General features: G+C 31.6%; 1 protein-coding gene and 1 pseudogene across 1 annotated transcript; both read left to right on the top strand.

The window, feature by feature from the left end:
* Positions 1-397: 397 nt before the first annotated feature.
* On the top strand, positions 398-928 carry LOC145632605 (putative wall-associated receptor kinase-like 16 pseudogene; annotated as a pseudogene).
* Positions 929-3,947: 3,019 nt separating this feature from the next.
* Positions 3,948-10,986, top strand: LOC145630458 (wall-associated receptor kinase 2-like). The gene is made up of 3 exons (XM_081682715.1): positions 3,948-5,007; positions 5,299-5,493; positions 9,616-10,986. The coding sequence occupies exons 1-3, from the start codon at positions 4,053-4,055 to the stop codon at positions 10,824-10,826; spliced, it is 2,361 nt and encodes a 786-aa protein (XP_081538841.1). The 5' UTR covers positions 3,948-4,052; the 3' UTR covers positions 10,827-10,986.
* The last annotated feature ends 1,466 nt before the right edge of the window (positions 10,987-12,452 follow it).

The following is a 12,452-nucleotide window of genomic DNA, read 5'->3' as shown; positions in this document are numbered from 1 at the left end:
TTTAATGATGGAAATCTCATTTACACCCTTATGATTGACAATTTTTGTTGATCATGAAGATCAACTAGTATTTCCCCCTAATAAAACATACACTTGGGGCCATAACCAATTAATGTTACCTTAATTGTAATACAATTAATTTGACCCGTCACCAAATTAAAAATATTACTCCAGTATCTACACATTCTTTCTTCCGTGATACATCAAATATATCGCACAACCAAATTTCATTCATTTAACCGGTCATTTTAATTTTTGGCTTAAGTATATGACGATCAAAACTTTTTATTATTTACATATGTGACCCAATATTAATTTTCTAACAAAGTGCACAGCAAAAGTCGTTGATTTTGGAGCTTCTAAGCTAGCTCCGGTAGATCAAGAGCAGTTAGGAACTATGGTACAAGGGACATGTGGTTATCTTGATCCAGAGTACATGCAAACTGGTGAGCTAACTGATAAGAGCGATGTTTATAGCTTTGGTGTTGTTCTTGTAGAGCTACTAACTAGAGAGAAGGCACTATGTTATGCTAAGCCGGAGAATGAGAGATGCCTTGCCGTATTCTTTCTTAGGAAGTTAAGGGAAGATCGTTTGTTTGAAATCCTTGATGAAAATATTGTAAGTGATGGTTCAGTCGAGCAACTCAAGGAAGTTGCTAATCTTGCAAGGAGGTGCCTAAAACTTAAAGGAGAGGATCGGCCAGCAATGAAGGAGGTCGCAAGAGAGCTAGAAAGGATTACAGCAGGCATTGCTACTCATCCGTGGTCGTCAAACAACACTGTGTTACTTCAAGAAGAGAGTGAACATCTGCTTGGTGATAAGGTGGATGATTTCAACAATGGCGGCTATGAAAACGACGACATAAACTACTCTTCGAGCAGCGAAAGCAGAGTTGTGCAGTTGGTACCTTTGGATGATGGGAGATGATCATTATGCTTGACCTACAATCAGTGGCAGATCCAGGATTTTGGGGGAGGGGTAGCACAACCAATAACATACACTGTGACACTAAGTTCAAAATGTGATAAAGCAAATTAGTTAATATAACAGGGAATTAAAAAAATACATACTAATGTATGCAATTCCATTACAATACTAATTGTATAATCACATCAAGACTAACATTTAAGAATAAACCTTTTTCCAAAAAAGTAACTAAAGTGTCATTTAACAATCCATCTCCCATGCTATTTCGTAGCTTGCTTTTGATTTGAGTCATTCCGGAAAAAGCCCTTTCAACAGTTGCAATAGCCACGCGAAGAAGCAATACTAATTTCAAGAGCAAGTATACCTTTGAATGATCTAGATGCTTTCTCGTCTCAATTAACTTCATAGATAGCTCATTGAGTTTTTTTAGATTCCAAAATCTCTCATCATTTTGCATGTCATCAATGAAATTTCCAAGCAACTAACTAAACTAAGTCTACCAACAAAGTAATCAACTACACTACTAATAATTTGCTAGCCAAGCAACTCAACAAATCAGACATTTAACTCAACAATTGACAACAAATTATTAACAATTGCACAAAATCAACTTATAATTATAACTCATCAAATTACCAATTCATTCAATTGTGCATCTTTCACACATCAAATCAACTCACTAGATAAATTAATTATAATTAAATCACTACCCACAGCCCACTTAGAGTCTTAACTCTAAAACAGTAACAAACTAAGAGGCTAACAAATTCAGAATAGTAGAATACGTCATACATTCATAGACAATACATTATACATAGCAAATTACCAATAAATGATTAGCAATTACCATTTAATAAAGATTAATAGCAAATTAACAATAACTTACAAATTCTCAAAGTCAGATCTAACAGGGGAAGACGGAAGTGGGGAACTCGACAGTACACCTCGACTCGTCCTCGACAGTTGTCTTGTCGCAGAGGAGTAAGAGGACTACTGGCGGGCGGCAGCGACGTCGGCGAACTGGACAGACAATGACGCAGATGGGCTGGGTACTATGGAGTGCGACCAAGAACTCAAGAATGGAATAGGAAGTTAGGGTTTGAAAAGGAAAGAGAAAAGTGAAGAGGAAGACAGCCTTTCAGTTTTTCCGTATTTTTTCTATTTTTTTTTTTTTTTTTTTTTTTTTTTTTTTGGAGGGGTAGCACGTGCCCCCAGGCCCCTACGTGGGTCCGCCACTGCTTACAATAATGGTTTATGTAATGATAAATAACAGAAATTGGGAAAGTTTGTAACATGACCTTATGTTTGAAAAAGTTTGAGCTACATCTATATACGTAGTATATATTATACACAGTTATAAAAATGTATGTTTGTAACATATTAGATGTACTAATATCCCACTATATTGTTCCTATTACATGGAAACAGATGGAGCATGATGAATCCCTTGTTTAGCTATGTACTGATTGAATAGTAGAGTTCACAAGCTAAGCTTGTCACTTGTGCTCTTACTTGATTATACAATATAATATAAAGTAATCTTAGCTAGAATCAATAATCTAGCGTCTTAAGCTTATGTATCAAAGCTAGATCAAGATCAGAGTTGCAAGTCTTGCAACTAACATTGTTGGAAAAGGGGATTCATGATGATGAATCTGTTTATTATTTTTTTTTTTTTTTTAAAAAAAAGCCTAAGCCAAGAAAAGTATTCAACTTTATTTAATTTATTATTAGGAAAGATAAATGTTTAAATGTTATTTACACCACATAAAGATTGAATATATTAGTTTTGAAAATATTTTATTTCATTTTCTTTCAAAAAAAAAAAAAAAAAAAAAAAAAAACTTAAATACCGTGTGTCTAGCCATCATAGAGGCAAATTTGTAACTCGTTAGTGGTATTGGGGCTACTTAGTGGGGTTACTCCGTCAATGCTCTTTGTATTTGAAAATCAATCAATTATATTTCCTCCGTCCCTTAATACAAAGTCTCTTTCTAACATTTATTACTCATATAATAAAAAAAAAAAAAAAAAAAAAGGGATTTTTAATTTAAGGATAGAGGGAGTACACTAGAAGAGGTTCCAAATTAATTGAATTTCATCATTAACATCATATCCATGATCATGATTCCAGTAAAAAATTACACAATTATTAAATGATGATATAGGATTAATAAATGATATTTAAAAATTATAATTAAAGCTCTTCTAGAACTATTTTTTTTTTAAAAAAAAAAAAATATTTGTTTATTAATGTTTGCCAAACAATACGAGTCTGAGTCCACAATGGCAGCTATTTAGCAGCTTTAAAAAAAAAAAAATATCAGCCTTACACTTATTGTATTTATTTATTTATTATGGATTAATTAATTTTTGACAAGTCCTAACTCCTAAGTAAATCGCCTAATTAATTGAAATTTTGTTTTTTAAGTAGGAAATACGAATTTAATGATTTTTTTTTTGAAAACCGGTTAGTGCTTTATTATATCATAGTAAGAGTATCAACGAGTACATACGAATTTAATGATTTGAATCATGGAATAAATGTTTTTTTTTTGGGTAATGTTATATGCAACTGTAAGGGCTGCATATAAGCATTTAATATACTTCTTTTTTTAGTATTTAGTTGAAAATTTATCAACAATTTACGAGTAAATCGGTGTAATAAATGTTTAATTATAGTCTATTCTTTTCACTTTTAGCTTCTTATATACATCCCGGGTTACATATTTTTTTTTTAAACATTTTTTATTTTTTTTGAGGAAATGGTTTTAATGCAATTTAAAACTTCCTCATTGAGTATATTTTAAATAATACTAGAAATTTCCCTATAAGAAATCAATAAAAACAAAGCTCAACAACTTTATCTCGTCGGCTAATAAACAAAACCAAACTTTAGTCAATTTGGCTAACTTGACAAAACCTTGGTTTTTTATTTTATTTTTTTTTTTTGTCTACTTGTATTATTTTTCAGAAGAGACCTTGCCTTTTTTTTTTTTTTTTTTTTTTTGGAAAGGGAGGAGACCTTGACTTAGTAAACGCTTACATCCAATTCATTGCTCTTGTTATTCATAAATTATTACACTTTCACGTAATTTCCTAACCAAAAAAAATAAGCACAAAAATGTTGAAAGGAGACTTTGGTTGGCGTCACCATACTTTGCTAACTATTGTCACAACCATAGTTTTAGCAATATTGCCTCTAACACAGCAATCTACCGGCGTAGAAGTTGGTTCTGTTACAAAATCCCAAGTAGCCCTTCCTGGTTGTCCTGAAAAATGCGGCAACGTTACGATCCCCTATCCTTTCGGTATAGGTGATAAGTGCCACTACGATCATCCCGAAGACGGCTCCTTCTACGATATCACTTGCAACACTAGTAATATCCCGGTGGTTCCGACTTATGGTAAAAATATAGAGATAGAGAAGATCTCTCTAGATGGTGAGTTTCGAGTACGTAACTACATTTCATACGTTTGTTATGATGAAAAGAGTGTAGAAACCAGTAATTATACTTCTTGGATTAGTATAACAAGATTTTCTCTTTCAACAACCCGAAACATTGCTGGTGCCATTGGTTGCGATACATTGGCATTCTTCTCTGGTAAACGGATGGAAAGTACCAACTTGTTTCAAACCGGGTGTGTGACCAGGTGCACGAATCAAACAGATGTAAGCAATGAGTGTTCCGGGATTGGTTGTTGCCTAGCATCTATTCCAAATGGGATAACCAACATAACGCTAGATGTTAGGAGTATCAATAACCAAACAGATGTGCAAATTTTCAACCCTTGCAGTATTGCATTTGTGGTGGCTAAAGATTATGTAGAAGAGAAGGGAACACCCTTCTCTTTTGACTCTATACTAACACAAGATGCCGTGTATTTACATACTTTGCGTACGCCCATGGTATATAATTGGTCTATTGGAAAAGAAGATTGCAAAAGCGCTCTAGCAGCAAAGAATTGCCTATGCAAAGGAAATAGTACCTGCTTCGACGCCACTTCAGATCAATGGGGATACCACTGCAAGTGTAACCTTGGTTTCGAGGGCAACCCCTACCTTCATGATTGTCAAGGTAATCCAACTAATCATTACACTCTCACTTTCAAAATGAATATACAAATCGATCATGTGCTTCAACCATTAGTTTAAACTTTTGGTTGAGTTGATCCTTAACATGGTATCAGAGCTAGTATGATATAAATGTCATGAATTCAAATCTCATTTTCCCTCGAACTGATGGTTGAAGCCCATGATCGAATTATATATTCTATCAGTAATACTTTTTCTGATGGGTTTATTAAATTTCCAGATATAGAAAACCATATTGTTGTTGCTAACTCTTTGATGGGTTTATTACATCCAGATATCGATGAATGCGCGAATGATAGCTTGAATTCATGTGAAAAACAAGAGTATTGTATCAATGTCCCTGGAAGGTATAATTGTACATGTCCAAAGGGGTACTATGGCAAGGGTACAAAGGAGAATCCGTGCATAGTCATTGATAGCAATTCAGCAAGTAGGAAGAAACTATTACTGGCAATTAAAATAATCATTGGTGAGTGCAATTATATTCTAAGTCTTCTTACCCATTATTTTTCTCTGTTATATTATCTAAGGGCCTGTTCATATTTATTGAATTGAGCTGAACTGAACTGATTGGAGCTGAACTGAATTGATTGGAACTGAACTGAACTGAATTGATTGGAACTGAACTGAACTGAACTAAACTGAAATGAATATTTTATAAGAGAGGGAAATTAAGAGCTGAACTGAACTGAACTGAACTGAACTGATTGGAGCTGAACTGAACTGAAAATAAGTAAATATGAACAAGCCCTAAGCATTTAGCCAATTTGAACACCAACTAACAAAGTTGTTGACATTGACCATTATATTAATATCACATTTTAACTTTATGTTTTTTTAAAGTGTGTAAATCGATTTTAGGCTTCAACCAATAATTTAAGCTGGTGGTTAAAGCCCAAAATTAATTTATATCTACCAGTTTTATTTAATACTGAGTAATCACTTAAATTATAAGTTAAAAAGTGAAAGATAGATTTACGTAAATAATACGGAGTAAATTTAATTTGCTTAAGAAGATTAAAATGTACAGATGAGTAATTTTAGACAAAACCAACATCTTTTGCATCGTTATGGCATTGGACCCTACTTTAAGTGTTGATGTTACACAACGTCTCTTTAGGGTTGATGTATAGTTCTTAAATACAAGTAATCAAGTATACAACCATAGACCCATTCAACCATAGTGGAACGGCCAGACAAAAGCGATGTTATTCATTGTCTTATATAAGGAGTACTTTTCTTTGTTGATTATTTTGGAACCTGTATATCTCAATCAATTTCAAAACAATATTTTCTTCAATGTTTTCTTCCACAAAATACAAAGTACTCCGTATTATTCAAAGAAGTGTTATAAGTGTTACAAAATTTTTCTATGTTTTCTTCCTTACATGGGTGCCTATCTTTATTCTCTTTATTTATCTCATTTTCTTAAAATAATTGTTCTCTCTCCTTTAGAGGTGTCAAAATTATACTTGACCTGACTTGATATTAAACCGGCTCAAAAAATATCCGATTCAGATTTCGATTTGCATTCACACAAAATTTAGTATGACTCAACTTCAAAAATGAACTGATATGACCCGACCTCACTAAAACCCGTTCCAGATATCCGAATTGACACTTCTACTCCCCTTATTGATATATGACTATATGAGTCTCTATATCAATAAAGAAAATATAAATATTTTTATAAGACTAAGGGGTTAATCCCCCTATTATTATTACTCCTTCCGTTTTTAAATACTTGCTCCACTTTCCTTTTCTGGCCATTTTTAAATACTTGCTCCATTTCATTTTTTTTGAAACCTTTTACAATATTTAATTCATTTCTCACACTTGGTGAACCCAACATAATACTCTCTCTCCTCCTATTCTTCCACTACTTTTTCTTTTTACAATTTTTTATTTTCTCAATTATCCCATTGCCTCCATATTTTATTTCTTTCTCCAATTTCTCCTAAAACTCCGCTCATGGAGATTTGGAGCAAGTATTTAAAAACGGAGGGAGTATTAATTTGTCATACGGACATACAATTTTAAAGTGGAACACTAGAACCATGGTTGTTCACTTTCGGGTATCCGATTCGACCCGAAAATTCAGATATCTGAAAATTTCGGATCGAAGGAAATTGTGATCTGAATCCGAACCAAAATTTTCGGATATCCGAATTTTGGATCATATAATCGGGTTAACTGATCGAATCTCTAAATATACATATCGAATAGTTAAAATTTTGGGACAAAATCCAATCCATATCCGATCTGAAAACCCAAATTTTTTTTGGATATCCGATCCAAAACCTTAAAATCAGATTGAATATCTAAAATTTCGGATCGGGTCATTGAATTTCCAGATAGGGTATTTTTTAACACCCTAACTAGAACCTTTGATCTTACAATTTTATGTACTCACTCCGTGTTTTTTTAAGTGTTATAGTTTGACCGACACATAGTTTTAGGCAATTTAATTGACTTGAATAAAATAAGAGGTAAGTGGGGTAGTTAGAGTATTAAAAAATTGTAAAAGAAAGATAGTGTGGTTAATAATTTATTGAAAAGTAATGAAGGTGAGAAAAAAGATATAATAAAAAAATAAAATAAAAAAAATAGTAGTGAGTTTGGGTGGGGACCATGAGAGGAGAGAGATACAATATTTTAATGTAGTTTTTTGCCAAAAAAAAGGAAGTGTAACACTTATTAAAACACGGCCAGATTTGGTAAATGTAACACTTAAAAAAACACGGAGGGAGTAATGATAGACTTTTTTTTTTTTTTCATTTTTTATCTTATTGTTTAGAAGTCATCACCATTTGCCGAGTTGTTGTCGTCAAGTAACGGGCTTATCAAGGTCAAGTTATGTTTTTCATAGGTTTATATATATACTAGTTTTGTGCCCCGTGCGATGTCCGGGTTGTTTATTGAATTTTAAGATAAATTTATAATCTATATGTCAATATTTAAAATATATCATTGATACAAAATTAGTTAGGAATTGATGTGTTTTTGACGATTTGCTATCTAATAGGCATGTAATGACTAATAATAATGTTGGTGAAAATGTTTAATTTAATACATTAAAAAAAGTAGCAAAAAATAAACTAAATAAATAAAATGTTCAAAGTACGTTGGATTGACCCGAACCCATAACTTTAGGCAAGTATTGAACATTTCTTGACTCGTAATTTGAAGTGACCCAATCTGAGATGGCTCATGACCTAACCCTAACTGACAGGTCTCTATTCTATTAGATTGTGAAGTACGTAATTTTAACCGATTAATATATATTATAAATAGATGTTTTACGATTTGAACTACTTTCTTCGCTCCAAAAAATATTATGATACAAAAACAAATTTATATGATAATTTTTTAGAATTATAACCTAATAATTTTTTTGAATAAAATTATAATTCAATTTGTACATCTGAAATATTGGTATTTTATCGAAAATAAAACTGTAAACTAATAATTTTATTCTAAAAATCTATCCAAATAGAATTCTAAACTAACTTTTTTATCTTAAAAAGTCTATTTAAATCTAGCCAACGTGTCGCGAAAAGTTGAAACGTCAAGTGTCGCAATCTTGTAACCTGGCTAAAAGTTTATATATATATATATATATATATATATATATATATATATATATATATATATATATATATATATATATATATATATATATATATAGACACACACACACACACTAGGTTAGGTCTCGTGTCATGCACGGTAATTTTCAATAACTATTCTTAAATTAACATTATATTTAATAATAAATCTGTCTAAGGGCCTATTCACTTCCACTTAATTCAATTCAGTTTAGTGCAGTTTAACTCTGAATTTCCTTCTCTCATAAAATATTCCGTTCAACTCTAATCAATTCAGTTCAGTTCAGCTTAATTTAGTAAATATGAGCAGGCCTCAAGTTATTAATTTATACAATGAATTTATTATGAAAGTCTATTATTAACAAAATAGATATTTTAAAATGCGTATGTATATATATTTATATACTTATATATTTCACCAACAAATTTATATCGTTTTGTTGTTGTTAACCAATTGAAAAAATCTTAACAATATGTATTTAACTTGTAAATAAGTTTATTTTTTACACGCTATTATTCATTCTCTGTTATGTATATATGTTGTATTTTTTTTTCTCTCAATAATTAATCAATTGACTTAAAATACTCTTTTCATATCTTTCTTGCCAAGCTTTTCACACATGATTAAATACATAAATTTAAAATTAATTATTTTAAAAAAATAAATAAATATATAAATAAACCTTGTTTTATTAATGGTAAAGTAGTACGTAACTCTACATATGTCATAAATTAGGTTAAGAATGGTATCAATATATAATAAAAAAAAGGATACATTACATCTTTTTTTTTTTTGAAGGAAAATCTTTTACTATCTTTTATTTATGTATAAGGTTTATTTTCTACATAGATATATATAAAAAAAAAAAATCCCTAAAGGACACACCTGAAAATGATAGAGGATTAATTACCAACGAGGAACATAAAACAAAATTTAAAGTTGTATACATTTAACTCTTGGCCTAAATTATTGTTTAAATTAGGTATTGCTGGTGGCATCATTGTATCTTTGCTGGTTATCTTTTGGTTTCATTGGCAACATGGAAACAAGAAGATTCAAAAACTAAGGGAGAAATGCTTTCACCAAAATGGCGGTCATATTCTACAACAAAAGCTTTCAGGACGAGACGTGTCAATTGGCAATACAGTAAACATGTTCACGGATGAAGAACTAAAGAAGGCGACTGATAATTACAGTGAAAATAGCATCATTGGTCGCGGAGGTTTTGGCATGGTTTTCAAGGGAATACTACCTAACAATCAAGTAGTCGCCATCAAAAGGTCCATCAAGGTTGATTCCACCCAGGTCGAACAATTCATTAACGAGGTTGTTGCCTTGTCACAAATCAACAATAAGAATGTGGTAAAGCTCCTTGGTTGTTGCTTGGAGACGGAGGTACCTTTGCTCGTATATGAATTTATTAGTAATGGTACATTGCATGATCATTTACATGATGAGGAAAAATTGTTTTCTTTTACTTGGGATGTTCGCTTAAGAATTGCAGCAGAAGTTGCTGAGGTCTTGGCCTATTTGCATACTACAATTTCTATACCGATAATTCACAGAGATATTAAGTCTGCAAACATACTCTTGGATGATAAGTGCGTAGCAAAAGTTGCTGATTTTGGAGCTTCTAAGCTAGCTCCGGTAGATCAAGAGCAGTTAGGGACTATGGTTCAAGGGACATGTGGTTATCTTGATCCAGAGTACATGCAAACTGGTGAGCTCACTGATAAGAGCGATGTTTATAGCTTTGGTGTTGTTCTTGTCGAGCTACTAACTAGAGAGAAGGCGATATCTTATGCTAAGCCTGAAAATGAGAGAAGCCTTGTTGTATGCTTTCTTAGAAAAATTAAGGAAGATCGTTTGTTTGAGATTTTTGATGAAAAAATTGTAAGTGATGGTGTAATTGAGCAGCTTAAGGAAGTTGCTAATCTTGCAAGGAGGTGCCTGAAACTTAAAGGAGAGGATCGCCCAACAATGAAGGAGGTTGCAAGAGAGCTAGAAAGGATTAGATGTATGACTAATCATCCATGGTTGTCAAACAATAGTGTGCTACTCCAAGAGGAGAGTGAATATCTGCTCGGTGAGGCGCACGATTTCAACAATGGCTATGGCAATGACGGTATGAACTACTCTTCAAGCAGCCAAAGTAGAGTTGTGCAGTTGGTGCCTTTGGATGATGGGAGATGATTACACCTACATAGAATGGAACACTTGTTGGAGTTTATATTTGTTTCCTTAGGCTTAAGTTTTAGGAGGTTTGTTATTATCACACTAATTTTAAATATGTTGTATAAATACTTCAAGCTTGTACTATTTTGAAATGATATATTATGGATATCCTAATGAACCTAGCTACAATCTAAACAACTTAAAAACTTGCTACACTACTACAAAAATGGCATAAGAGACCGGACAAAATAAGTCTAAGAAACCAGAAAAGACACGGTGCGTAGGTAGTAGGTCTCTTAGCCTAAGAGACCAAGTTTTAATTCTGGTTTCTTATATTAGTCAAAGAGACCGGTTGTGAATTAAAATCGGTCTCTTACATATATTCAAGGGTATTGAAACACCAAGGCAAAAAAAACCACATATTTTAAACCCATCGGTTTCTTTGATGTAATCTAAGAAACCAGTTAGTACAAGGAACCGGTTTCTTTGCTTAATATTCAAATTAAAAAAAAATAATGTTGCTGCTGATGTGCATTCGATTAAAGCCGTCAATATGCCCAGTACTTATTAAAATTAAAATTGTGATAGATCATAGTACAAATTAAAAAAATTAAACATGAAGAATTCTATTGAAATTTTTTCCATCAACACAATAGGACGGAGTAAATAATAAAACATAGTATTATTAATTGAATATACAAATTAACCAAACAAAATGACATTATTTTCTATATAAATCCATATTACAAAAAATTACTAACTATCAATAAATTAAAAGAATATCAAAATTATAGAATTCAAGTAATAACTTAAAACTCGAATAACATTTCGATCTCGCTTGCGAGATTCAATCAATTGAGTTACTTCTTTGTACTATCTTCAATTGTACAAGTATGTCATTTCTATTGCATCGTTTTACTGCTAACAAAAAAACCAATCAATTTCAACTCTAAAATAAATCCAGTACATACCCATTGAAAATTTAATTTAAAATTTATAGAAAATAAGAATTTCATTAACATGCAGTAGTATTCAAGCAAAATCTTAGATCTAGTTTGTGCTTATTCAACATAGTATTAGAATATATATAAATATCCCAAAATTATGTTTCACAATTCACAAATTACAAACTTGTAGGAGCACGATTAAAAGGAAAATAAATTGACGGAAAACAAATTACCTGATTGCTTGAAAATTGGGGATTTAAATAGCGATCTTAGTGCTTTATGATAGCGCTGGTGTGAAGGCGATGACAATTAGGATGATAAATATCATTTAGAAGAAGAAGGTTAAGAAATGAAAGAATTGATAAGAGATTAAAGATGAGGAAGTATATGAGATGAAAGAGAAGGTTGGAGAATTAAGTTTAGAGGGGATGGGAAACAAGTAGTGGACGGCAGTTAGACTATCACAATAGGGTTTTATTTATTTTATTTTATTTTTCATTTTTAAAAAAGGGTTTTAATTTTATTATAGTACAAATTTCTAGTAATAAATATTAAAATATATCTAAGAAACTGGATTTTAATAATAAGTGGTTTCTTATTTTTTAAAAAAGAAATCGCACATCTCTTGTTTAAGGTTACTTTTATCTAAGAAACCGGAATTTAAAAAAGGGTTACTTATATCCTAAGAAACCAGATA

Source organism: Chenopodium album, chromosome 5 (assembly GCF_948465745.1).
Source record: "Chenopodium album chromosome 5, dcCheAlbu1.1, whole genome shotgun sequence".
Taxonomy (NCBI): Eukaryota; Viridiplantae; Streptophyta; class Magnoliopsida; order Caryophyllales; family Amaranthaceae; genus Chenopodium; species Chenopodium album.
This window is presented reverse-complemented; position numbering and strand designations above follow the sequence as displayed.